The sequence below is a fragment of the Hemicordylus capensis genome, chromosome 2 (genome assembly GCF_027244095.1).
Source record: "Hemicordylus capensis ecotype Gifberg chromosome 2, rHemCap1.1.pri, whole genome shotgun sequence".
Classification (NCBI taxonomy): domain Eukaryota; kingdom Metazoa; phylum Chordata; class Lepidosauria; order Squamata; family Cordylidae; genus Hemicordylus; species Hemicordylus capensis.
The window spans coordinates 246,987,234-247,013,613 of record NC_069658.1 but is presented as its reverse complement, the minus strand read 5'-3'; the positions used below and the strand labels follow the sequence as shown (position 1 = coordinate 247,013,613).

The 26,380-nt window shown below is 45.3% G+C and overlaps 2 protein-coding genes and 2 pseudogenes across 13 annotated transcripts in view; 3 read left to right on the top strand and 1 right to left on the bottom strand.

The window, feature by feature from the left end:
* The first annotated feature begins 1,926 nt into the window (after positions 1-1,926).
* Positions 1,927-15,115, top strand: LOC128342680 (zinc finger protein 501-like). Of its 7 annotated transcripts, none has more exons than XM_053290370.1 (5): positions 1,927-3,107; positions 4,318-4,478; positions 6,025-6,190; positions 6,768-6,855; positions 12,516-15,115. In XM_053290370.1, the coding sequence occupies exons 3-5, from the start codon at positions 6,083-6,085 to the stop codon at positions 13,445-13,447; spliced, it is 1,128 nt and encodes a 375-aa protein (XP_053146345.1). In that variant the 5' UTR covers positions 1,927-3,107; positions 4,318-4,478; positions 6,025-6,082; the 3' UTR covers positions 13,448-15,115. The 7 variants fall into 7 exon arrangements, with proteins under 7 accessions (XP_053146345.1, XP_053146343.1, XP_053146340.1 ...); XM_053290368.1 differs by lacking the exon at positions 4,318-4,478 and adding an exon at positions 4,622-4,691 and having other exon boundaries at positions 1,932-3,107; positions 12,513-15,115; XM_053290365.1 differs by having other exon boundaries at positions 1,933-3,045; positions 12,513-15,115.
* Positions 15,116-20,544: 5,429 nt separating this feature from the next.
* Positions 20,545-26,380, bottom strand: part of LOC128342579 (zinc finger protein 585B-like) — a 40,655-nt gene continuing 34,819 nt past the window's right edge. For all 6 annotated transcript variants that reach the window (XM_053289998.1, XM_053289997.1, XM_053289995.1 and 3 more), the window contains one exon: positions 20,545-25,973. The gene's annotated coding sequence lies outside the window, so the exon portion shown is untranslated. The remainder of the gene's footprint in view (positions 25,974-26,380) is intronic.
* Positions 20,700-21,352, top strand: LOC128342704 (serine/threonine-protein kinase 31-like; annotated as a pseudogene).
* Positions 22,425-24,462, top strand: LOC128343926 (serine/threonine-protein kinase 31-like; annotated as a pseudogene).

Sequence of the window (26,380 nt, the reverse complement as noted above, 5' to 3'; positions counted from 1 at the left end):
ATTTTCTAACTGAAAGTGTCTCATTCCAGTCCATTTTAATTCACTGATGCCCAAGATGACCATCTGTAGTCGATTCATTTCATCTTTCACTGTGTCGAGCTTTCCCATATTCATGCTTCTTACGTTCCACATTCCCATTGTAATTCTGTCTTTGCAGCTTCAGATTTTCTTTTCCCGCATGGCAACATCAGCTACTAGACGTCCAAGAGGCTTTAGTCTAACCACATCATAAACACCATCGGTACTCTGATAGGTCCTCAGCTCTTCCTCAGTAGCATGCTGAGTACCATCCGTCCTGAGGGGCCGATCATCCAGCACTACATCGACAATCATTCTATTTTGTGTATCCATGTGGTTTTCTTGGTAAAATAGAGGAGTGGTTTACCACTGCCTTCTCCTGTACAGTATGAAATGATGCCTTTGTTGTTGTCACTGAAGTGATCGTCTGCCTCCAGCACCTTCCTATATCGCTGCTGCCCAATATAGGTGCCTGCTTGCTTTAGCTGGGCAGCTGGGATGACCTTTGCGCTTTGGTGACCCTACTGGGAGTATACCTCCCGGTGTATTTCGCTCATCCCTCCCAGGAACATACCCCCACCCCCGCCGCCATGATGAAGCAGCATAGCAGGACTTGTGGGGACAAGAAATGTAGGACCTGCAAAATGGAAGTACTTTTTCAAACAATGTATAATCAACCTATGGAATTCTCTGCCACAAGATGTGACAACCAACAGCCTAAATGGCTCTAAGAGGGATTTAGATAAATTCATGGAGGACAGGCCTATCAATGGCTACTAGTCTGAGGGCTATAGGCCACCTCCAGCCTCAGAGGCAGGATGCCTCTCAATACCAGTTGCAGGGGAGCAACAGCAGGAGAGAGGGCACGCCCTCATCTCTTGCCTGTGGGCTTCTCTGCGGCATCTGGTGAGCCACTGTATGAAACAGGATGCTGGATTAGATAGGCCTCCAGCCTGATCCAGCAGGCCTGCTCTTTTGTTCTAAGAGTGGGATAAAAAACAAGGTTTTTATCATTATATTCCTCACTAGTTGAGCGTTTCTTCAGCTGAAATCTCTTTGAGACAAGAATGTTTCTAGTACATTTGGCAATATAACTAGTCTATTTTAAGTTCTGCTTAAACTTCATGTTCAGTTTTGTTGTCAGACTCCCAGGGGATGAGGTGGGCTCCGAGCCCTTCTTAAACTCCAGAATGACCGGAGCACCCCCCAAAAGGTCAGCCTCAGAAACAGCCAGGAGAAGAGGTTAGCCGTCAGCTGAGTCCTCCTCTAAATTCCGGCATCTGGTGGGCCACTGTGTGAAACAGGATGCTGGACTAGATGGGCCTTGGGCCTGATCCAGCAGGGCTGTTCTTATGTTCTCTTGACTTGCTGTATTTAGCCAGTTCCCTCTCCTGGAGAACTCCTGGCTCCCATTCTCAGAAGCAACCCCTCATCCTCAGCTACCTTGTCTGTAAATGCCTCAGTGCAGAGCTGACAGGGCTTAAAGCCTACTTCCAGCCCCGCCCCCTTCCTGACCTGGCTTCCTGTTTCCTGTCCCACCTAACCTTACCTAGCTGTCTTTCTGGAGCTGTTTCCTGCTGCTCTCCCTGCTTTGTTCTCTCAACCCCACTAGGCTCCAACCAGCCTGGGCCCTTCTCATCCCCACTGCCCCCTAAAGGGGGAAAAAGCCTCAGAGTAGGGATGGCACGCCTTTCTCCTGTCTCCATAGGGCCACCCAAGCAACCAGGTAACATAGCATCCCGACATTTATGTCTATGATAAAGGTTATGAAGTATCCCTTGTGGGGATATATTGGGGAGGTATGTTTTTTTTAAAAAAATAAATAAATATTTATTTATTTCATTTAATATCCCGCTCTTTCTCCAAGGATCCCAGAGCGGTGTACTACAAGTTTCTCCTCACAACAACCCTGTGAAGTAGGCTAGGTTGAGAGAGAAGTGACTGGCCCAGAGTCACCCAGCAAGTATCATGGCAGCAAGTATCATGGCTGAATGGAGATTTGAACTCGGGTCTCCCTGGTCCTAGTCCAGCACTCTAACCACTACACCATGCTGGCTGTTAAAAGGTTCACATAATGACATGAGAGTCATTTCTCAGAAGATCAAGAAATGTGAGCATACTGATCAATGAGTACCCAGAATGTTGGGGGCAATATGCTAAAATCATTGTAAACCGCTTAGAGAGCTCTGGCTATAGAGCGGTATATAAATGTTATTGCTATTGCTATTGCTAATATCATCAGCTTACAAGATCCATGTCCGCCAGCACTTGATAAAGAACTATTTCAAAACGGAGGTCACCGAGTCACTGTAGTGTGTGGACATCTTCAGCAATAATTTCATCTTAGGGACTCCATTGCTTTGTTTTGATATATAGTATGACTCTATTGTTTATATGGCCATTTCCACTGTGGATTCTATTGTTTCTTGTCGTATGTATATACCATTGTTCTATTTACATCCAATTGATCTATATTGAATACACTTTCCAAAATAGCAATTTTCTATCATATTGTCCCCGCACCAACACCATTGGCTAGTTTGATGGGTTTGGTTCTTTTTGTGCTGAGAGTGGGATAGAAATGTAAAAATAAATAACTTGTCCCTTTCATTTCAATGGCACTACTATGAGTAATGTTCTTCATGCCAGTCACTGTCTTTGGCGTTTGGCTTCACTAAGGTGATAAGCCATTATCTAGACTGTACCACTTCAAACTGCAAGTGGTGGGTGAGACTCACATTTTCAAATGCTCTGTTTAAAAAAAAAAAATCTCACAGATGGAGAACTAAGAAGTCAGAAGAAAAAGAATTCTGGTCTAGCCAGGCTCACACGTGGCAGTGCCAAATGTTTTCAAGCGACCCAAGGATCGGGGATTCGATTCGCGCGCTCCCTGGCTCTGCAAGAGTTAATTGAAGCACTGAGTTTGGAGTGCTAGAGTGGCAGGAAATGTGGGCAGAACGCAACAATAGGTGACTGCCTCTCTTCCTGTTCCGCCCACCTGGGAAGCAGAAAGTGGCCTCGCGTGAGGTTTGTTGTTTCTTTGCAAGCGCAGCTCAAGTTTAGAGCCTGGAAGGAGCAGCTGGAAGCAGGTGCAAGCTCTGGCTATTGGGGAGGGGGCGGGAAATGATAGCGGGGTTTGGAAAATAGGAAATCTGAATCCCCCCCCCCGCATAATTGTAATCTGAATTCCCCCCGCCAATGTAAGAGCCCTGTTGAATCACACCAAGGGTCCTTCTAGTGCAGGGGTGGGGAACCTTGGTCCTCCAGCTGTTTTTGAACTACAGCTCCCACCATCTCCAGCCGCGGCTGGGGATGATGGGAGTTGTAGTTCAAAAACGGCTGGAGAGCCAAGGTTCCCCACCCCTGTTCTAGTCCTAGGGATCCCCCAACCTTTGGTCCCCAGATGTTATTGGACTATTATTCCCATCACTCCCTGCCACAATGGCTATTCTGTTCCAGCATCCTGTTTCCTGTGGTGGCCAACCAGTTGCCTCTGGGGAGCCCACAAGCAGGGCATGAAGACAATAGCTCTCCTCTAGTTTCTGTTCCTTTAACTGCTATACGGAGGTATACTGCCTCTGAACCTGGAGGTTCTATTCTCAACTATCATTTTTAATATGATACGAGTTACCTTGGAGAGCGCCTTCTTCTGCATGATCCCTACTGCACATTAAGGTCATCAAGAGAGGTCTGTCTCCGGATACTGCTAACTTGTCTGGTGGCAACTTGGGAGTGGGCCTTCTCTGTAGTTGCTCCCAGGGTTATGGAATGTGCTTCCTATAGACATTTGTGGTTTAATATCTTTAAAGTAAAGTTGTGCTGTCGAGTCGGTGTCGACTCCTGGCGACTACAGAGCCCTGTGGTTGTCTTTGGTAGAATACGGGAAGGGTTTACCATTGCCATCTCCCATGCAATATGAGATGATGCCTTTCAGCATTTTCCTATATCACTGCTGCCCGAAATAGGTGTTTCCCATAGTCTGGGAAACATACCAGTGGGGTAGTTGAACTAGCAACCTCTTGCTCCCTAGGCAAGTTACTTCCCTGCTGTGCCATTAGGTGGCTTAACATCTTTAACAGCCTTTAAAAGAGTCCTTGAGATGCATTTTTAAAGCCTGGCTTTTAGTAATTGTTGAATGTTTTAAATTGTTTTAATAACTGTTTTGTTTTGTTTTTATTGTATTTGTGTGAACTGCCTAAAGCCTTTGGCATCAGGTGGTATATAAATTAATTAAATAAATGAATAATAAATAGCTGCTGACAGCTCTGTTTCCCTTTAATCTGTCCAATCCTTCATAAGTGTATAAGAAGAGCTTTGCTGGGTCAGGCCCAAGGCTGGCACTCTCTTTCCCTCAGTGACCAACCGGATGCCTCCAGGAAACCCACAAGCAGGAGATGAAGACATGCCCCTTGTCCTGCTGTTACTCCCCTGCAACTGGTATTCAGAAGTATACTGCCTCTGTACGTAGAAATTCCATTCTCAGCTATTATGACTAATGGCTGTTGATAGACACCTGCCAAAGTGGACTCCGTTTGTATTCTTTCCATCCCTTGGACTGGAAGGCTGGGAAAGTAATTCACAGCTTTGTATCTGGTCTTCATAGGGGAAGAGGATGGATGGTTATAGTGCTAGAGGAGAAGAAAACATTCTGCAGGAGTTTCAGTCAAAGATGGGTGTGTGTGTGAACAAATTATTCAACTGATCAAAGCAATATTATTGAATATAGAATAATGTATCAGTTCTGAATGCTTTTTCTTCTTCTTGTCTAAGAAGTAGTCAGACTATGGAGGGAGGGACATCCGGAGGGAAGAGTGGGCTTTCCTGCTACCAGATCTCTTAGATAAAAAGTGGGTCAAGTCAATTTTATCTGATATAAGGAATGTTCCCAGTTCTGTATTTCACTGGCTCTTTATCAACTCTCATGAAGAGTTCAGTGTAACTTGGAAGTTGGTGCTACATTTTAAAAAAATAACTGTATATGATGTTTTCAGTGATGGACCTTGTACTGGCATGTTGAATGAGCTGTCTAAATTTGTTGTTTGCTATAGGTGAGCCAGCTTGGATAGTATTCCCGCTCCCCACCCCACCATGAACCAGCCTACACTATTAAGAAGGGGACAGCCTAAGAGCACACCTGTCCTGACATCTTTCTCTGATATCCTGATGTGGGGACAACATGCACACACCATTTAAACTGGTATTTGGACCTCATATTGAGCAGTGGTTTAGACAAACCTTCCTCCACCCCACAAGAGAAATAATGCATGTGGAGGATGTCAGGACATCTGAGAAAGACATCAGGATGGGTTCGTTCTTAGCACACACCCCTTCTTAATTGCATGGGCTGATTTGGAATGCAAAAATTAGGGGTGTTCATGAATTGTTTCAGTGCCTCTAATTTGAGGCACCGAAACGATCCGGGTTCCCCTGGCTGAAACATTTTGGCCGAGGATGAGTGGGTTCTTTAAACGTAGGGGGGCAGGTCTTACCTGCCCCTCCAGTGCTTCTCCTCTGCCCTACTGTGGCGCTGTCGCTTCCAAATGGCTACGCTATCTCTTCAGATAAGCCACACTGCAGGCTTCCTGCCTGGGAACAGGAAGTTCCCTGTTCCCAGCATCCTGCAGGCGTCATCCTCACGTAAATGGCCGTGACCTGCCTCCCTCTGTTTAAAGTGCCCACTCGCCACCAGGGTTCACTATAATTTTTTTAATCTGTGTGTGGAATGAGTTTTGTTCTGGGCAGAAGTATCAAGGCAGTGTGTTCGCATGTGAATTCAGAGTGGGGCTTTCTGGATTCAACATGAGTGCAGTCTAAAATTGACTGAGCAGACATCAACAAATGTATGAGTGCATGCACACGTGCACACCTTTGAGGGAACACTGAGAGCCACCCCTGCACATGGACGAAGCACTTCATGAACCTCCTGAACAAAAATATCATCTGAACTGACCCAGACTTGGTATCTTTGTCCAGTTTGTCCTTATCAATGCCAAATTTCCTTTCCAGTTTAGAGGGAGAGAATAGGACACGAAGGAGAAGATCTGGGACTATCCTGCCCCAGGAAATGCAAAGCTGGGACAAGGAATGCGGCCCAGACATCTGTGCCCGTGTGGTGGCCCTGGCCGAGGACTACCTCTTGAGACGGCAAGAGCCTGAGAGAGAAGAAGAAAATGTAAGTGGATTTGGGACATAGTCAGGAGCCTAGGCAAAGGGATGGCAATTCTGCTTCTCTCTCTTAACATGTGGACCTGCAGGCCACATAATAATATTAGTTTGTTAGCACATTTGGGCAGTTCCAAGGGTAACCAAATCCAGCATGTTGCCTCTTTTAAAAATAACTGTAGCCATAAGCAGATTTTTCAAGTTGATTTTACTATATATTCACCCACCGGCAAGAGAGGGTCTCCTCCTGTAAGGCCGTATTTTAAAAAAATCCTTAAATATTGTGTATGAAACATGCAAAATATGTCAATAATGGAATCAGAATTTTTGGACATAATTTCTGATTCCACTACTGATGTATTTTGCATGTTTCAGGCTCTCTCTGTAATATTTAGTGTTTCTTATATAATATTTAAGTATAACATAAAATGCAATATTTCCCCATTGACATTAATAGGACAAGTTAGGCATTGCATGACTTATCCTTTTAATTTTATTGTACTTTGAGTACTTATCCTCATGTCAGCCACTCTCCTTTATAAATGGCTGTTTACAAACTCAAGTAACAGATTCTGCTTTGTTTTCAGACACCGCGGTTCTTGGAGCAGGACCTGCAGGAGGCCGTGAAACCGCAGGAAGCTAAGCAAGGGGATGAGGGGGAGGCCAGCTTGTTAGGTATAAATTCTTCAGCCAGAATTTATGTATTATAAACTTGGAACCATCAGTTACTCACTGTGACATTTTTAATGACTTTTTTGCGGATAAAATTTCTCATACTTGGGCCGAGCTGGATTCTAGTTATTGCAGAGTCTGCTGTGGAGGTGTCCAGCAACTGCTCTTATGGGATTAGATTGGATCATTTTCAGCTTGTGACTCCTGAGGAAGTGGACAAACTGCTTTGGACTGTGTGCCCTACAACTTGTTCTCTTGACCCTTGCCCAACTTGGCTTATTTCATCTGATAATTATTTTATCAGAGAGAGTCTGGTAAATATTATAAATGCTTCTCTGAGGGAGGGCAGGATGCAGACCTGTTTCTAACCTTCCATGGTTGGGCAGGGTGATTGAGCAGGTGGTGGCCTCTCAGCTCCAGGCAGTTTTGGATGATGCAGATTATCTAGCCAGGCTTCCCCAACCTGCGGCCCTCCAGATGTTGCTGAACTACAACTCCCAGCATCCCCAGCCATAATAAATTGTAGCTGGGGATGCTGGGAGTTGTAGTTTGGCAACATCTAGAGGGCCGCAGGTTGGGGAAGTCTGATCTAGACCCATTTCAAACTGGCTTTTGTGTGGGCTGTGGGGTTGAGAGTGCTTTGGTCAACCTGATGGATGATCTCCAACTGACTATCGACAGAGGGAGTGTGACTCTGCTGATCCTCTTGGATCTCTCTGTGGCTTTCAGTACCATCGACCATGGTATCCTTCTGGATCGCCTGAGAGAGTTGGGATTGGGTGGCACTGTTTTACAGTGGTTCCACTCCTACCTCTGGTAGATTCCAGATGGTGTCACTTGAAGACTGTTGCTCTGCAAAGCGAGAACTGAAGTGTGGAATTCAACAAGGCTCTATACTGTCTCCAATGCTCTTTAACATCTACATGAAACCACTGGGAGAGATAATCAGGAGGTTTGGTGCTGGGTGTTATCAGTATGCTGATGACACCCAGATTCAACCACATCAGGAAATGGCATATCTTCCCTAAATGCCTGCTTGGAAGCAGTAATAGGCTGGATGAAGGATAACAAACTGAAGCTGAATCCAAATAAGACAGAAGTGCTGACTCGGGGGTTGGGACCCGAGAAATGGTTTAGATCTGCCTGTTCTGGATGGGGTTACACTTGCCCTGAAAGATCAGGTACGTAGCCTGGGAGTGCTCCTGGACCCAAAGCTTTCTCTGGTTTCTCAGGTTGAGGCGGTGGCCAGGAGCACTTTTTATCAGCTTTGGCTGATTCATCAGCTATGTCAATTTCTAGAGGTGAATGACCTTAAAACAGTGGTACATATGTGGGTAACCTCCAGACTTGACTGCTGTAATGTGCTCTACATGTGGCTGCCTTTGTATGTAGTCTGGAAACTACAATTGGTGCAGAATGCGGCAGCCAGATTGGTTTCTGGGACAACACGAAGGGACCATATAACACTAGTTTTGAAAGAACTGCACTGGTTGCCGATAAGTTTCCGGGTGAAATACAAAGTGCTGGTTATTACCTATAAAGCCCTTAACAACTTGGGACCAGACTATTTAAGAGAGCACCTCCTCTGTCATGAACCCACCCGCCTCTTACAATCTTCCGGAGTGGTCTAGTTGCGGTTGCCACCAGCTCATCTCATGGCGACACAGGACCAGGCTTTCTCTGTGGCTGCCCCAGGGCTTTGGAATATGCTCCCTGCTGAACTAAGAGCATCTCCTCCTCTGCTTTCAGGAAGACCCTCAAGACTTTCCTATTCTCGCTATCTTTTAATTAGAATTTTAATAATTTGTTTTATATTGTTTTTATTATGTTTTATGAATTTTAACCTGTGGTTTTAATGTTGGGATTTGTACACTGTCTAGAGATTTACATATTAGGTGGTATAAAAATATGATTGATAAATAAATAATGTAGTTGTACACCACCCAGAGCCTCTGGATGGGGCAGTTTATTTATTTTTATTTAATTATTAAGAGATGTAATATACTACCCAATCCACAGACAGGGCGGTGTACAAACAAGAACAGCATCCAAGATTTGGGGGGCAGGGGTGGATAAATAAACTAAAGAGACCTAAAGGGCAAACGCCTGGAGGAAAACAAATGTCTTCAATAAGGTTTTGAAGGCTGAAAGGGCGGAGGCAGGCTGAATCGGTGGGGGGTGGGATTCCAAAGGGAAGGGGCAGCAACAGAGAAAGCCCTTCCACGGACCCTAGTACTATGGACCTCTCAGACCAGGGACTGAAAGAAGGGCAACCTGAGAAGATCTCACAGGACGGGACAGGAGAGGCGGTCCTGCAGATGAGCAGGTGCTAAGCCCGGAAGGGTTTTAAAGGTGAGAACCAGCACTTTTATAAATGTAATAAACAAACAATCGAATAAATATGTATTAATTTTAAATATTTCTATCCCACATCTCCCGTGCAATGCTACTTGGGGTGGCTCCCAAGAGTAATATATAGCAAAACAACTAGTTTTACCGCATTCAGGGCTGAATGCGGTAGGAGAAAAAGTCCTTCAACCCAGCTGCTGCTTACCACACAATCACCAAAGGAGCCTCTGACCCTGTTTTCCCCTCACAGGAGATCAAATACCGGGAGAATGCATGGCTTTTGATCTGGTCTGCCGCAAACTGGGCCGTTTAAGCGGTTCGATTGTGAACCGCTTCAAACCGATTCAAGCTGGTCCGTCGGTTTGACTGGCCCAGCTGGTCGGTCTGGCCAAACTGGTTTGCAGAGCAAATGGTCAGTGCACACCCCTGTTCTGAACTAGGGTAGGAGGCATCTCTCACCCGACTGAGCATCAGCCTGGTTTCTCAGGTTGAGGCGGTGGCCAGGGGTGCTTTCTATCAGCTCCGGCTGATACGCCAGCTGCGCCTGTTTCTCGAGATCAATGACCTTAAAACAGTGCTACATCTGTTGGTAACCTCCAGACTTGACCTTTGTAATGCACTCTACATGGGGCTGCCTTTGTACATAGTCCGGAAACTTCAGTTGGTTCAGAACGCGGCAGCCAGGTTGGTCTCCTGGTCATCTCGGAGAGACCATGTTACTCCTTTACTGATGGAGTTACACTGGCTGCCAATAGGTTCCTGGACAAAATACAAAGTGTTAGTTATAACTTACAAAGCCCTAAACGGCTTAGGCCCTGGGTATCTAAGAGAGCGTCTTCTTCATTATGAGCCCCACCGCCCATTGAGGTCATCTGAGGAGGTCCGTCTCCAGTTACTGCCAACTCATTTAGTGGCTACACAGAGATGGGCCTTCTTGGTCGCTGCCCCGAGATTGTGGAATGCACTCCCTGCTGAGATAGGATCCTCTCCATCTCTGGCAATTTTCAAAAAACACCTGAGAACCCATCTTTTCACCCAAGCTTTCTCAGCTTCCTAAATTTTGGGGTTTTTAATATCTGGTTTATTTTAAAATTCAAAACCTGATTTTGGAGTTTTTAATCACTGTAATTGTTTAATTGTTTTAAAATGTTTTAAAATTGTTAATTGTTATAGTTTTTAAATTTGTTTTAGCTCTTTACTGTTTTAGTGGTTTGTTTTAATTGTAAACCGCCCTGAGCCATTTTGGAAGGGTGGTATATAAATCAAATAAATCATCATCATCATCATCATCTGTCCTACAGTCTTCTCTGACTGGCATCAGCCTTTCAAGGTTGAAAGCAGAGGGAGATATTTTCCAGCTCTGCTGCACAAGATCTCTTTTTAAAAACTGGAAGTGCCAGCAGCTGAACATGGGGATCTTGTGCTCTGCTGTTGCGCTATGTGTCTCCCATAAAAGAAGACAGAAGTGGGAGTGACCGAGGAGGAGGAGCCATGAATCATTGTGGTATGAAGAGAGAGCAGCTGCTAGATGGATTGGGAAGGCCACAAACAGTCTGTAAACAGTCTGTGGTGGTGGTCTTTATTGGGCAGGGCGAAAGAGCAACTGATCCTATCCAGCCCCAGCACAGCATCCCTCCAGTGGCTGATGCTGGTGTCTGTCTTGTGTTTCTTTTTGGACTGTGAACCCTTTGGGGACAGGGAGCATGATTGGTTTCTTGATGTAAACCACTTTGGAACCCCTTTTTGTTGAAAAGTGTTATATAAATATAAGTAGTAGTAGTAAAAGTGACAGCCATACCTTGCTCTGTGGTAAGGACTGCTCTGCATGCAAAAAGTCCTGGATTCAATCCCTGGCAGCATCTCTAGGTAGGGCTGAGAAAGATCCATCTGAAACCCTAGAGAGCAGCTTCCAGTCAGTGTAAACAGTACTGAGCTAGGTGGACCAAGGGTCTGGCTTGGCTGAAGGCTGGTCCTTCTGTCCTTGTTCATCGCTAGCATCTGGCAACTGGGAATACAAATTACCGGGAAATAAGATTTCATGGTTGAGTAGCGGAGCTATCCTCTATGATTTGTGTCTCAATGCCTGCTAAGGCCATCGAAGTCAGTGGCCGTCGCTGTATATTGTGGCATTAGGTGCCAGAGATTATGTATCTTGTACAGAGGAGGTCAGCAAAGGTGGCCAGGGGTCTGGAAACGGCATCCTAAGGAGAACGATGGAAAGAGCTAGGTATGTTTGGCCTGGAGAAGAGAAGACCAAGGAGAGATATGATAGCCATCTGCCAATACCTGCAGGGCTGTTACATAGGAGGAATGGACTTGATCTCCGTTGCTCCTGAGCGCATGACTAGACCCAACAGTTGGAAATTACGCAGGCTAGACATTAGGAACAATGTCATAACTGCAGGGCCATCTCTCACCAGCTGCTGGGCCCCGGACAAAAGGAGCGGGTGTGGGACCCTGGCTGGCCAAGGCAGTGGCAGCGAGGAGATTGCTGCCTGGGGTTTTCTCTGCTGCCTCTGGCCCCAGGGTGTGGCTCCCACTGTGGGGGCTGTGCTCTGGCCCGCCTGGCCCCCATGGTACATTCTTCTGGACTGTGTGGCTGGGCGTGGCGTGGTTCTTGAGGCAGGGGCTGTGCTCAGGGCTGGCGGGGGGTGTGTGTGGTCCTCCCTGCCCCTGGGGGGAGGGCTCAGTGCCTGGGATAGCACGAGCAGATTTCTGCACTGGGCAGAGAGTTGGACTGGAAAATCTCCAATCCCCCTTCCAGCTCTAAAATTCTATGACCTATACAGGCAAACCTTGCTATCCGCAGATCCGACATTGGTCGTTTTGCCTGTCCTCTGTTGGGTAATTGACAGCTTGGCATATGTGGCGGGAAAGGGTTAAAAATGGGTTAATTTGGCTTATCTGTGGTGTTAGGGTGGCTGAAAATGACCTCCGAGGTAATTTCTGGCCACCATTTTGAGAAAAGGAGCCATTTTGTGGCTCATTTTAAAAGCAAAAAATGCACACCCATGCTTTTTCACCAAAAAAGAGCGACTTGGGGGCGGATTCCTGGACAACAGAAGACCTGCGGAGCTCAGTAGGGCACTGCACCCCATCTGGGGGGACTTTTTTGCCCTTTTTCCATCCTCCAGGAGCCTAACCCCCTCCCCCCATTCCTATTGCCTTAATGCCCTGTTATCCATGGTCTTAGTGGAGAACGGAACCCCCACGGATAACGGGGTTCACCTGTATATTTATTTTGTCATTTCCCCCACCCACCCACCTCCAGTTTGGGCTTTGACTCATGCCACACTTTCTGTTTGTTTCAGGAGATGATGGGCCAGAGCAGGAGACTGAGGAGGAGAATTTTCAACTGGAAAAACCTGAGCCTGTGAACACGAGCAGAATATCATTGGAAGAAGTGATCGGGAAATTTTTCCAGGTTCCTGAAGTGGAAGAAGAGCCCAAACATGTGCATAGGACAAACTTTGCAACAGAGAAGCCATTTGAGTGCTCTGAGTGCGGGAAACACTTTGCAACAAGCTCTCACCTTATCAATCACAAGCGGGTCCACACGGGAGAGAAACCTTATAAGTGCTTAAGCTGTGGGAAAAGCTTTACGGAGAGAGGCAACCTGCTTAAGCACCAGAGAACCCACACGGGAGAAAAACCATACGAATGTTCCGATTGCGGCAAAGCCTTTGGTATTAGCTCTCAGCTGATAAGCCATAAGAGAGTCCACACGGGAGAGAAGCCGTACGAATGCTTGGACTGTGGAAAAAGCTTCTGCACCAGCTCTCAGCTTGTGCGCCACAACCGTGTGCACACGGGAGAGAAGCCCTACGAATGCTCCGAGTGCGGAAAAACCTTCAGCCAGAGGTCGTATCTTGTTGGGCATGAGAGGACCCATACCGGAGAGAAACCATTCAAATGCTCGCAGTGTGGGAAGTGGTTCTCGCACCGCTCTGACCGCCTGCGGCATGAGAAGATCCACACAGGGGAGAAACCGCACAAGTGTTCAGACTGTGGGAAAGGCTTCAACCAGAAAGGGTCCCTCATCACGCACCAGAGAACCCACACAGGAGAGAAACCCTTCGAATGTTCAGAGTGTGGGAAAAGCTTCAATGACAGGGGCTACCTCATTACACACCGGAGAACCCACACGGGCGAAAAGCCCTATGAGTGTACAGACTGTGGGAAAAGCTTCAGTCGGACTTCACACCTGACAGCTCATAAAAAGACTCATGCTGGAGAGAGGCCATAGCGTAACCAGTGTGCAAGGGACACAGGTCCAGTCCCTCTGATCTCTGTAAAATGGCAGAGAAACGTAAAAGAAAAAGTTGTGGAACTAAAGAGTAATAAAAGTTTAGGTAGTGGGCAAAATTTTATGTGAAGCTGGGAAGTGAGCTTGGATGTTGAAGCCCCCGTACAGGAACTGAACTGTTGCAATATCCTCTGCTATGTAAACATCAGGGCAACAGCCCTCCTCTATTGTATGTCATTTGGTATTCCAAGGTAAACTGCCTCTGACGATGGAGGTTCCATTGTTGAGCGGCCTGTTCTCCATGGGTTGGTCGAGTCCACTTTTTCAAAGCCTGTGGCCACCGCCACAACTTGTAGCAGCAAATTCCCCAAGTCAGTTCTGCACTGTGTGAAGAACTCTCCTTCTTGGTTTGTTCTGAATCTGCTGTCCATTAGTTTCATAGGTCAACGTATTGTATTATGGGGGTGGGGTGGGGGAAACAGTCTTTCTCTCTCTGCTTTTTCTGCATTGTGTATCATTTTATAAACCTCTCTCATGTCCCTTCTGAGTCATTTTTTCCTCTAAAAAGCCCAATCACTTGCCTTTCTTCATAGGGAAAGTGCTCCAGCCCCCTGATCATTTTGGTTGTCCTTTTTTTCACACCTTTTCAAGCGGTATGATACCCTTCTTGAGAGGTGGTAGCCAGAAGTGTATGTAGCATGTACAGGCATGAGAGGACCCATACCGGAGAGAAACCATTCAAATGCTCGCAGTGTGGGAAGTGGTTCTACTGAGTCAGACTATTGGTCCATTTAATTCAGTGTAACCTACTCTGACTGGCAGCAGCTCTCTGGGGTTTCAGGAAAAGGTCTTTGCCAGCCCTACCTGGAGATGCCAAGGATTGAAGCTGGGACCCTCTGCAGGCAAAGCAGATGCTCTACCACTGATCTTTGGCCCCAAACCTAGGAAACTCTCTCATACCAAAGTAAACCATTGGGTCATCTAGCTCAGTATTGTCTGCACTGACTGGCAGCAGCTCTCCAGGTTTCAAGTAAAAGGTAAAGTGTGCTGTCAAGTCGGTGTCGACTCCTGGCACCCACAGATCCCTGTGGTTTTCTTTGGTAGAGTACAGGAGGGATTGACCATTGCCTTCTCCCACGCAGTATGAGATGATGCCTTTCAGCATCTTCCTATATCGCTGCTGCCCGATATAGTATCAGCGGTGATTCAAACCTGCAACTTTCTGCTTATCAGTCAAGCATTTCCCTGCTGCACCACTTAAGGTGACTCCGGCTTTCAGACAGAGCGTATTTTCCAGCCCTATCTGGAGATGCCAGGATTGAACCTGGGAGCTTCTGCATGCCAAGTTGGGACTCTTAGCACAGCCCCATTCAAATGCAGCTGCAGCATCAGTTTATAGAGAGGCATTCTGGTTCTTGCCGTCGGTCTTTTTAGTCCCTTAATAATTTCTAGAATGGATTTTTGCCCTCCACCCGCACTGCCACCACACACTCAACTAATGTTTCCTTTGTGTGTAATCTCCAGTTCAGACTGCATCTGTTTATAATTGAAGATAGTATTTTTGTGTGCCATGTAGTTGATTTGTCCAGTTCTTAGAGATCATTTTGGAGCTGTTCACAATTTGCTTGAATTTTCACCCTCCTGAAATAAATGTCATTATGTCATAAATGTAATTTGTCATCCACAAACGTGGCTACCTCACAGCTCTTCCCCTAATTCCAGATCATTTATAGCAGTAGCAGTAGCACTTACATTTATATACCGCTCTATAGCCAGAGCTCTCTAAGCGGTTTACAATGATTTTTAGCATATTGCCCCCAACATTCTGGGTACTCATTTTACCGACCTCGGAAGGATGGAAGGCTGAGTCTTGAGTCCCTGGTCAGGATCAAACTTGTAACCTTCTGGTTACAGGGCGGCAGTTTTACCACTGCGCCACCAGGGGCTCATTTATGCCAATGAAACCTGTCTCTGTCTCTCTCTCTCTCTGTGTCTCTCTCGCTCTCTCAAAGTTCCTTTAAGACACCATATTCATTTGAATCCAAGACAAGGTTTTCCCCAGGTTCTTTGATGTTAGAATTTGGGTGTGGGGATGGGCAGGTTGCCTTACATTTATAGCCTCTCCCTTTCAGGTATATACAGGTATAAACATAAAGTGTGCCATTGAGTCAGTGTTGACTACTGGAGACCACAGAGCCCTGTGGTGGTCATTGGTAGAATACAGGTGGGGTTTACCATTGCCATCTCCCGTGCAGTATGAGATGATGCCTTTCAGCATCTTCCTATATTGCTGCCGCCTGATATAGTCTGGGAAACATACCAGTGACATGTTTCGAACCGGCAACCTCTGCCTTGCTAGTCAAGTCATTTCCCCACTGCACCAATACAGGTATAACCTGTATTTAACAGCTGTTTTTAAGAGGGTCATCTTAAATTTGGAGGCATCTTCTATTTGGGTAAATGTGGTAATATAAACACATCCCATTTCATGGGTTTAGATTCCAGGTAAGTAATCATCTAGCCCCACAGTCTTTCATAAAGTGGTCTGTTTTCTGCCTCCTTGATATGTTCAGATTTGCTGCATTTGCTTGCTCATTTTCAACAGATCCCAACCCTCCACCACCCCATTCTGTCAGTGGGTCTGCACATTTCCATTTATGCACTCTGGCTAGACACAGCCCTCAGGAGATTACAAGTTAATTTCTTGTGGAAGCAGCTTGAGTATGTTCTAGAACAGGGATTCTCAACCTTGGGTTCCCAGATGTTGCTGGACTTCAGTTCCCATAATCCTCAACCAAAGGCCATTGGGGCTGGGGATTATGGGAGCTGACGTTCAGTAACATCTGGGGACCCAAGGTTGAAAATCCCTGTTCTAGAACATTGAGGGAACTCTTCTGTTGAAGGAGTCATGCTGATTCATCCTCTGCAAGGCTGATAGGAATACGACAAATTTATATACTGTTTTCAACCAAAGTTCCCAAAGCGGTTTACAGAGCTATACAATAAATAAATAAAATGGCTCCTTGTCCCCCCAATGGGCTCAGAGTCTAAAAAAGAAACATGAGATAGACCCCCAGCAACAGCCACTGGAGGGATGCTGTGCTAGGGATGGATAGGGCCAGTTGCTCTCCCCCTGCTCAATAAAGAGAATCGCCACTTTTTAAAAGCTGCCTCTTTGCTCAGTTAGCAGGGGACAATTCTGCAGCTCATAGGCTGCGCAGCAAGCCACCAAGCTAAGGAACAGACAAGCCTGTCGCTTCTGCTCCATTTTAAACCCCAGCAACAGGGGATGCCCTGTACCTACCAAGGAGTCTGTCCTCTCACTGCTACTCCTGTTGGAAATACTGAGTTTAACAGCGGCAGGGCAAGGATGCACTCCTTGGTAGCCACTGAGCCTGTCTTCACAAGCTTGCACCCACGTGGTCTAAAGTGCTGTGGAAGCCTTAAGTTCTCCGGCCATTTGGTCAGGCAGTTTGCTGTGCAGTCCATGAGCCGCAGTGTTTCACTGTTCTTGTTTTAACAATGCTTTCTACCAGTTTCCCCAGGATGAAAGTTAGGCTGGTGGCTCTGTGGTTTCTTGGATTCCTTTCAAAATGTCTTGTTTTGGTGACTTTTGGCTGGTCCTCTGGTAAGCAGGCTGATTCTAGGGAGAAATGGTACATTTGGATCGAACGACTTCACATTTACCCTAGAAGCAATGGTTCAGGTATGTGTGTGTTTGTAGCCAGTGGTTTAGTGACTTTGACGGTGGCCCGTGTCCAAATAATTTGGCAGACTGCCACCACAGTCCCTGCTTCCCTCTTGCCACCGGCCTCCACAGCTCTGCTAACCAGAGGCACTCTTACCCCTGGACTTTGGGGCCCAAGTCCAGGGCCCCCACACCCCCTGCCCCCCATCCTCTTTTTTTTTAGTCAGTCTCTGGCAGTGTGGTTGCTGCACCAGGCGGCCAAGTATGATTGTGCCATGCGCCAGGTGCTTTAGAGAAAGGGGGAAATCTGTGGGACAGGAATATGTTCAGTTGCGTGTTGAAATGTGTCTGCCCATGCATATTTGCATAAATATACCTGTTTTATATTCTTACCTTCTTGTGAATTCGGTTGCTGTTTGTTCCCTCAAGAACCCAAGTGTTAAAAATACTGCATGTGTCAGAGAGAGAGAGAGAGAGAGAGAGAGAGAGAGAGAGTGTGTGTGTGTGTGTAGGGGGAGGATGCTTATCTTGAAGTGGGGGGCCCTCCAACAGCCTTTAAGTCCAGGCTCCAAAACTACCTGGGTGCACCTCTGCTGCTAACCACCAGAGTGTGGAGGAGGCAATCGGCGAATGGAGGGGGGTGAGGAGGAAGTAAATTCCAGGGCCTTTGGCAGCTCCATCCAACAGCCCATGAGCAGAGCACATGGCCACACAATGGTAGGTCCGCCCCTGCTCAGACATTACATTGTATGTGTGTACAGATATCTGTTCACATGGACATGTGTTAATGAACCTGGGTACAGGCCTTCTCAAATGCAGGGTACATATAGGAAGCAATATATTGCTTCCCACATGCATTAAACATAATGGCTGATAATGCAGCACAAGGCTCTGTCAGCCTAGGAACAGCGCATTGGCGCAGTTGTGCAAGAGCACTCTTGCACACAAGACCGCACAACTGTGCAAATGGAGTTGTGCCAAAGAAGGCCTTTGAAAATAATGGCCCTCTATCAAGCAACTGCATTTGCACGGTCTTGTGCAAGAGTGTAACTGCGCAAACTCTGTTCTTACACTGACGGAGCTTTGTGCTGTATGTCAGCCACTGCCTGGACTGTGAATTCAGATCTGTATGGGTGTTGAATGTAACATGTGAACAGGGCTTCTCCGCCATCTTTTGCCGTAAAAGCTAGTATACCAGAGATCTCCTGCAGTTGCTGGTCTTCAGTTCCTTCCCCATAACTATGCTTTAGAAAAATATTGATGAACTAGCTGGGCCGGGCACAGAATATCTGCGCCTCTAGTTTTGCCTGCCTGCCGCCCATAATGATGCCGATTTCTTTCCCAGTCTGCCCGCCACTGCCGCTTTCTTGCCTGCGCACTGCAGTTTTCTCCCCCTGCGGCTGCCGCCGCCACCGCCATTTTGTCCCTCCCAGTTTGCCTCCAGCGCCTCCACTTTCAGTTGTCACACATGGGATTAGCGACAGGAAGACCCATAACTACTGGTTGTCTGGATAACTGGAATAGTATTCCAGTTCAGCTGGTGATTGCAAGGATGTTCTATACTGTTTTGTGTTTGGAATGAGTTAGTATAATTTCTTTTATAATGGTTTTAACTTATTTTGTATGAGTGTGGGTTTCCACCAATCTTACCTGCCCTAACAAGATAGCATGGGTTGCTATAGAACTATAAATGCACAATAAAATTCAGTGCAATGTCTGCCTCTGTTTTGGCTGCAGGTTTTATGTCAAAACATTTGCTCCTGTTGTGAGTGTGTGTATTTCAAGCTGTGGTGTGTTGTGTACCATCTATATCAGGGCTGCACAACTTCGGTCTCCCAGCTGTTGGACTACCTTTCATCTTCCCTGGCCACTGTGGCTGGGGAGGATGGAAGTCATAGTCCAACAAATGGAGGGTATAAATTATGCAGCCCTGATCTATATGGAGTCCCACTGGCATATTCCAGATGCCTGCAAGTCTCCCAACCAGTGTTTTCTCTAAGGCGTGCACATGTGTACAGTTTTTTTTCTTGGTTAAGTTTAGATACCACTCAGGTTGAATCAGGAAGGCTCCACTCTGAATGCATGTCACTGCTTTGATACTGCCACCCAGAGCAAGACTCATTCTGCACGCAGATGAAAAAAGTTAGAGGGATCAATGCATCCCAACCAGTGTTCCCTTTAATGGGAATGCCCAGATGTTGACTACAAATCCCATAATCCCGTCAAAGGCCATTGCAGCTGGAGCTGCTAGGAGTCATAGTCAACAGCTGGGGATCTGTTACAGGGAACACTGCTCCCAACATGCCCAGATACTTTTCCAGCCAGCCCCTGTACTCTTGTTCCTGCAGAAGTAAACCCGCCCCCCGCCAATCAGAAATGTGTGGAACTTAGCAGAGACAGCCATAGGAGTAGCTGCCTCCATGCAGCACCAGGGGGTGAGTGGGTGCTGCAGAGATTCATTTGCATTGGATGGTCTAACTCAGGTTTGTGACATTGTCACAATTCAGACAATGTCTAACTCAAGGGTTCTTAATGTTAGGGCCCCAGATGTTATTGGACTTCAGCTCCCATAATCCCCAGCCCCAGTGGCCTTTGATTGGGGATTATGGGAGTTGAAGTCCAACAACATTTGGGGACCCAACACTGAGAACCTAATAACTGAGCCACTCAAAAGGGAAGCAAAGGTTTGCCCGAGATTCAAATTTAAGACCTCTCTGCCTTAGCAAGAATAATTCCCCAAGATGCATCAACTCTGGCTTTACAGAAGCTGGTATGCCTTGGTAGCCCCTAAAAGGCTGCATGTACTAGTTAAAAGGTAACTGGGATATTTAAATAGTTAAAGTTAGGGTGCATAAACTTCCATTGGCATTCAGCAAAGCAAATACTGTAAGCTTATTCCTCAAGTGAAATACCTAGTAAAAGAAACAGTTTTTTAAAATATGTCGTCTTCACCATGAGCCCCACTGCCTGTTAAGATCATCTGGAGAGGTTCATCTGGGGTTGCCGCCAACTTGTTTGGCGGCTAGTCAGGGATGGGCCATCTCCGTTGCTGCCCCTGGACTTTGGAATGCGCTCCCTGTTGAAAGAAGAGCCTCCCCATCTCTGGCAACTTTTAAAAAGGCACTGAAGACACATTTGTTCACCCAGGCTTTTAATTAGATTTATGGTTTTAAGTGTTTAATGTTGGTTTTGAATGATTTTAATGTTTACATGATCAACTGTTTAATTTAGTTTTGATTTTAATTGTTTTGTTTTTATTTTGATGGAAACCGCCCTGAGCCATTTCTGGAAGGCCGGTATATAAATCAAATAAATAAATAATAAACACCCCAGACTGAGGACAAGCAAAGCAGAATGAATACTGTAGCGGTTTGCAACCCATTTTAACAAAATCAGAATATACTGTACAATCACTTAAAACATTTTATTTAGTAATTTATGCTGCATATGGGGTGTGGGCATGAGCACGTGTTCATACCAGAGCTTTTGCTCATAGTAGTTGAGTTTGCCATCTTTGCCTTTTCTGGGGGGAAAAGAAGTCCGATTTACTTCTATTGTGTCAGGATGGGAGTTTCCTTGATGGGATTTCCCTGGAATCAGTTATGGGGAAGAAGGAGAGTGTGTTCTGCCAACATGGAGGAAGATTCAGAGTATAATAAAGTTGAAAGTGTAATTGGCTGCCATGTTGAAGAAGCTGTAACATTTTGGGCACAGAACAATAATAGACAGAATGACATCTTGAAGATTAGCTGTACCCTAGCTGAAATTTGTCCTCAAGCCATTCCAGTTTTTGGTAACCCAGAAGATCTACAGAAGTTGCTTTTCAGAAGATAAATGCTGGTACGGATGTAAAGTACTGCAGGTTATCAATGGTGAAAAGCGCCAAGTATTATATATTGACTATGGAAACCGAGATTCTTAATCAATCAGAAATAGTTTAGATTCCTGACAACTTGCAGCTTCCTAGTCTGGCAAACAAATACAAACTCTGGGGATTACAGATTCCAGTTAATCAAGATTTAAATCAGTTTGACCAAGGGAGGACACTGCTGAATAGCTTGGTTTTTGAAAGAGAAATAAAGACAAAGTGGAAAGATGAATATTAGGATAGTACCATTTTTGCCCAAGCAGAATGTGGCCTGCTGGATATTGGGAAAGAAATAGTTAAGAGAGGCTTTGTCAAACGATGCTCATCTCCCACAAAGAGTAATAGCTGACATCCAACCTGATCCCTCTTTGTACCAATCCAGGACTACAAAAGCTATAACTTGGCCAAGCAGAACCAGCCCTTCAGCCTGCAATGGAAGAGGCTTTGATGATCATGTGTCTCTGAATGGGAGGAGTGAGATTAATGCTGCAAATCACATGCCATATAGCAAGGAGAAATTTATTACTTCTGACCAGGGGCGTAGCTATAATTTGAGTGAAAGGGTTCAAAGAACATGGGCCCCCAGCTCCTGAGAGCCCTTCAGCTCCATCTCTCCCAATTTTCTTCATTATCTCCCTCACTCTGGGGGACCGCCAGAGAGAGGGATGAACACGGGCCCCCTCTCCCCTAGCTACGCCCCTGCTTGTGACCTTAGAAGGGTGTCGAACATTAGCCTGGCAAAAATTAAACGAGATCAGAAAATGGTAGAGAATGGAAAGCTGAAAGAGGCTCTCAGAGGAGAAAACAGAAAGCTTCTGAATCAGCATGAAGAACTGGAATCAAAAGTTAAGAGGCTTATGTATGACCTGGAGAGAGAGAAGAAAGCTCATACAGAAATACTTGAGTATATAAAAAGTATTCTGCCTGATTATGTAGGAGTGACAGTGAGAAACCTGGCTGCCAAGTTTGAGAAGCTGAAAGAAACTAGGCAGATCAGTATGAGTGCTCGTTTTGGAGAAGACCTTTCAGAAGCTGTGAAAGTAGTTACTAACGGATGCCTTGCTACTCCTCTTTCGTTGGAAAAGCTGATGATGATTTGGGTAGAATATTACTCTGCTCAAGACCAGTGTGCCCTGGGAGGAAGGCAAGAAAGGATGTACCCCGGCCAGGGAGCTCTTGTCCTCAACTCCTGAAAAGACCAACGGCCTGAGACAACTTAAAAAAAAAAAATCTTCAGTAATTTGCTTCATTTAATATTGTAAACTGCTTTGGGTGCCTTTGTCAAGGCAGAAAGGCAGTATAAAAATGTAGTAAATAAATAAGTAAATAAGAGGAAATACGATCATGCAAAGATGTGGATGAAGTACACATTTCTTTTTCTTCTTCTTCATTTTTTTTCTTCACCCCCCCTTTTTTTAATTCTTCAAAGAAATGAAATACAGAAGCAATTCTACTCTATAGTAGAAGAATTCATTGGGGAAGTGGATGACTTGCCCCTTTCTGATAGATTAGAAACATTGCAGAAACTGCAGGGATCCCTGGAGAGGCTCATGAAGCTGAGGGCTCTGAAGTATTTAACAAGTTCTTTGAGTGGAACACTGTAAAGCTGGAGGAGTTAAATCATGTCGGGAATGCCACGGAGTCTTCCCTGCAAAATCTTGTGACATGTTTCAACAGGATAATTAAGTTTTTTGGCATGACAACAGAAACATTTGACGTCCAAGGATGTTGTTGGCAATGTGGATGATGTTCTCAAGCAGGCTGAGTTGGCTTTTCCCCAAGAGCTAGATGAAGCAGATAAAAAATAATCTTAAATATATACAATGAAGTTCTGCAGAACATCCAGCAAGAGCAACATCTTTTAAATATTGTCTATTGCAAGTACCTGAATAGTACTGAGTTCAAAAAGAAGATTGTGAAGGGGCTGGAGACAAGTCCCAACACTGATGACTTGTTACTGATTAAGAAGAGATGGAAAATCATCAAGGCTCAGCTGAGGTGGAAGCTGGTTGAAAAAAGCAACTTGGAATAAGCTGATGATTACAGTGAGTCTGAAGTGGCAAAAATAAAAGAAGAAATTACAGGACTACGGAACAGTGTCTTTCAGGAAATATACAATGAACAAGAGGAATATGAGAAGCTTAACCATGTGGTATAGAAATGGTTCCCTGAGCTGCCCCTTCTTCATCCAGAAGCAGGAACTCTGAAATACATGAACTCAGGAGGACTCCTGACAGTCAGTTTGGAACGGAATCTTCTGGATGCTGAACCAATGAAGGAACTAAGCACAAAGCGCCCCCCCGATTTGCTCAGAAATGCAAAGGCAGAAGGTTCTCCTAAGGGATATGCTGTGGATATGAATACTGAAACAGGAGTGGCAGAAAGGGCAGCAAAGTATCACCAGGTTTGGAGAGAACTGAAGGAGGAATCTGGTTTAATGCAGCTAATGTTCTTTTTTTATGCAAGTCTGATCCTCTAGCATATCTGATGGTCCCATATTATGCTAGAGCAAATTTGGGCGCATTGCAGACTAGTACACCTTTAACAAGAAGAAACCTTAAAAAGTGATGAAAGGAGTGGTCCATGGTCTCTGCATGCTACACAGAGCTGATATAGTGTGCCCTGAGAGGAAGGAGGTGCCAGGCCAGGGGAGAGCATAACATCGGCCCCCATAGAGACCAGCTCTGGCCTGTGAGGACTGTTGGGCAGCTCCCCACCTTCCCAAGAGTACTGAAAGACCAGAGTGCCCTGAGAAGAAGGCAAGAAAGGATGCACCCAGGCCAGGGAGCTCTTGTCCTCAGTTCCTGAAAAGACCAACAGCCTGAGACAACTTAAAAAAAAAAATCTTCTGTAATTTGCTTCTTTTAATGTAAAAACCACTTTGAGTGCTTTTGTCAAGGCAGAAAGGCGGTATAAAAATGCAGTAAATAAATAATAAATAATAATGATATAGTGCATGGATCCCTGCATGAATACAACATATTTGCTGTAAACTGAGAAAAAGGAATTGTTGGAGACTTCGACTTCACCAAAGCCAAAGGTCAACATGCATCAATGAATTCTGTGGCTCTGAATGGTCTGAGCTTAACTTCTCCTGAAGTCAAAAAGGGACAGCCACCTTCTCCAGCTTCAGATATGTATGCTTATGGTTGCCTGCTGTACTGGCTACTTATTGGAAATCAAGAATTTAAAATAAAATAAGATAGAACTCCTCAGATGGATGGCCTTAATGTGGACGATGAACTTAAATCTCTACTCTTGAATCTCCTCTGCCATTACAATCGAATGACCGCCAAACAGGTACAGAACGATGACTGTTTCCTGTTGCCTGAGGTGATCCCAGATCCATCGGAAAATGAACCAACTGAATGTGGAAACAAAGAGGTCAATCCTGAAATTGTTTCTGAGGGTGGACAGAAGAACAAGCTGGGACCGGAGAAGATAAATCCAGATAATTAGGGTTTTGGTGTTTGTGGTTTTTGCATTCTAAACACTAAGTAAGTTGGCATAATTTGGGGTTTCAAAAGTAGCTTCCCTAGTCTTGAAACTTTAAAAATGCCACACCACATGCACAGTTACAAATTTTGTACTTGAATTGCTGTGTTTTGGAAAGTTTATATAACTTGTTCCCTGTGTTTGGTCTTGGTTCAATAAACTCTATTAACATAGGGGTCTTTAACAGCTGGGGTGCCCAGATGTTGATGGGACTACAACTTGTTGATTGGACTACAACTAAAAGCCATTGTGGCTAGGGATGATGGGAGTTGTGGTCCCAACGACGTCTGAAGACCCAAGTTGGAGAACCCTTGCTTGTACAGATTCAAAATACATCTCGGATAGCTGGTACCCAAGCCCAAGTTATAGTTTTAGTTTCATTGATGCCGAACTATCCTCTTTTTCTGTTGCCCAATATCCCTTTCACTTGTTTTTCTAGATTTAAAGGTGGCCTTTGCTTCCATGCAGGAGACTTCCCAGATTGCTTGAGGGAACTGTATTCTTTGAGTCTCAGAACCAATACATTTGCAGGAGGAAGGTATTGCTCAGGTCCGGTGATCTGGTAGGTGAACCCTGTTTAAGAGGACTTGCTGGCATTGCACTTTTGCAGGATTGCTAATGTACCACTTGACTAGCCAACCCAAGGATATTGTTCTCAGAATAAGCATAGAAGAGGCCTGCTTGCTTATTGCAGAGACTATAAAAACACATCAAAACCTGGAAGAGTATTATCTTATAGTCTTAATGAACCAAGATAGCTGGGCTGGATTGTTTTTGTTTGGCCCACATTTTGGCAATAGTGTTTAAATGCTTGTAAATAGATCTCTCAGTTGACTCCTGAAGAGTACAGGCAAGACATCAATAAGGTTCATCCATAACATCGATGATGTTCCTCAATAACATTGATCTATTTCCTAATCTGTTCATTAGAATGATCTGAATAGTTCTGAAGCAAGCCTGCAGTTCATGCTTTTGATGTTTTGGGTGAATCTCTTACAACCTTTAGTAGGTCCACATACATTTCTTTGAAACAAAACAGCTTTTTTTCATGCTGTACTGTATCTGGCCAATAGGTGCTGCTCTTGACTTGGTGCTTTTCAGTGATATTGCTGCCAGCAGCAAGTAATATTGTGGTGGTGATTGGTAGGAGGGCAGCTTGTGAATTTTATTTAAAAAAAATTTTTTTTATTTAGATCTGTATTTTTCAGAAGATGCAAGCAAAGACATTATGCAACATTACAATGTTAACAGGTGTCCCAACCCCAAAAGGGAGTTAAAATGAAGGATAATGGAAATTTCTGGAGAGCAAGAGAGCTTTTGGAGAAATTGCAATAATCTTGAAGCAGCTGAAAGGTAACTGAGCCCTAGAGAGGGATGCCTTTCCCACAGAATTCGACCATGTTTAAAAGATACTTTGCTGCTGCTTATAAAAAGGCTTTTAATCTGGTTCTGCAAACCGGCCAGGTACTGGAAGCCTAGAAGGAAACAAAAATATGACGTAGTAGCATCTTGCATGGATCCCCTAAAGCAGGGTTCTTAAACTGCAGCCCTCCAACTGCTGTTGGGACTACACCTTCCATCAGTCACAATGACCAACAGGTAGGGACAATAGGGAGTGCAGGCCAACATTTGCAGGAAGGCCGCAGTCTAAAAAGAAGTGTCACACACCCACCTCAAAAGTAAAACGAAACAATCCTGTGTTCTTCCCCTACCACACACACACACACAAACACCATTCCTCTGTTCTCTCCCTTGTCTCTCTGTTTAGATTTTCAGCAGGAAACTTGTTTGCTCATCCTGTGTAAAGCAGGGCTGCACAACTTCAAACCTCCAGCTGTTGAAGGCTGACATCTCCCACCATCCTCAGCCACAGTGGCCAATA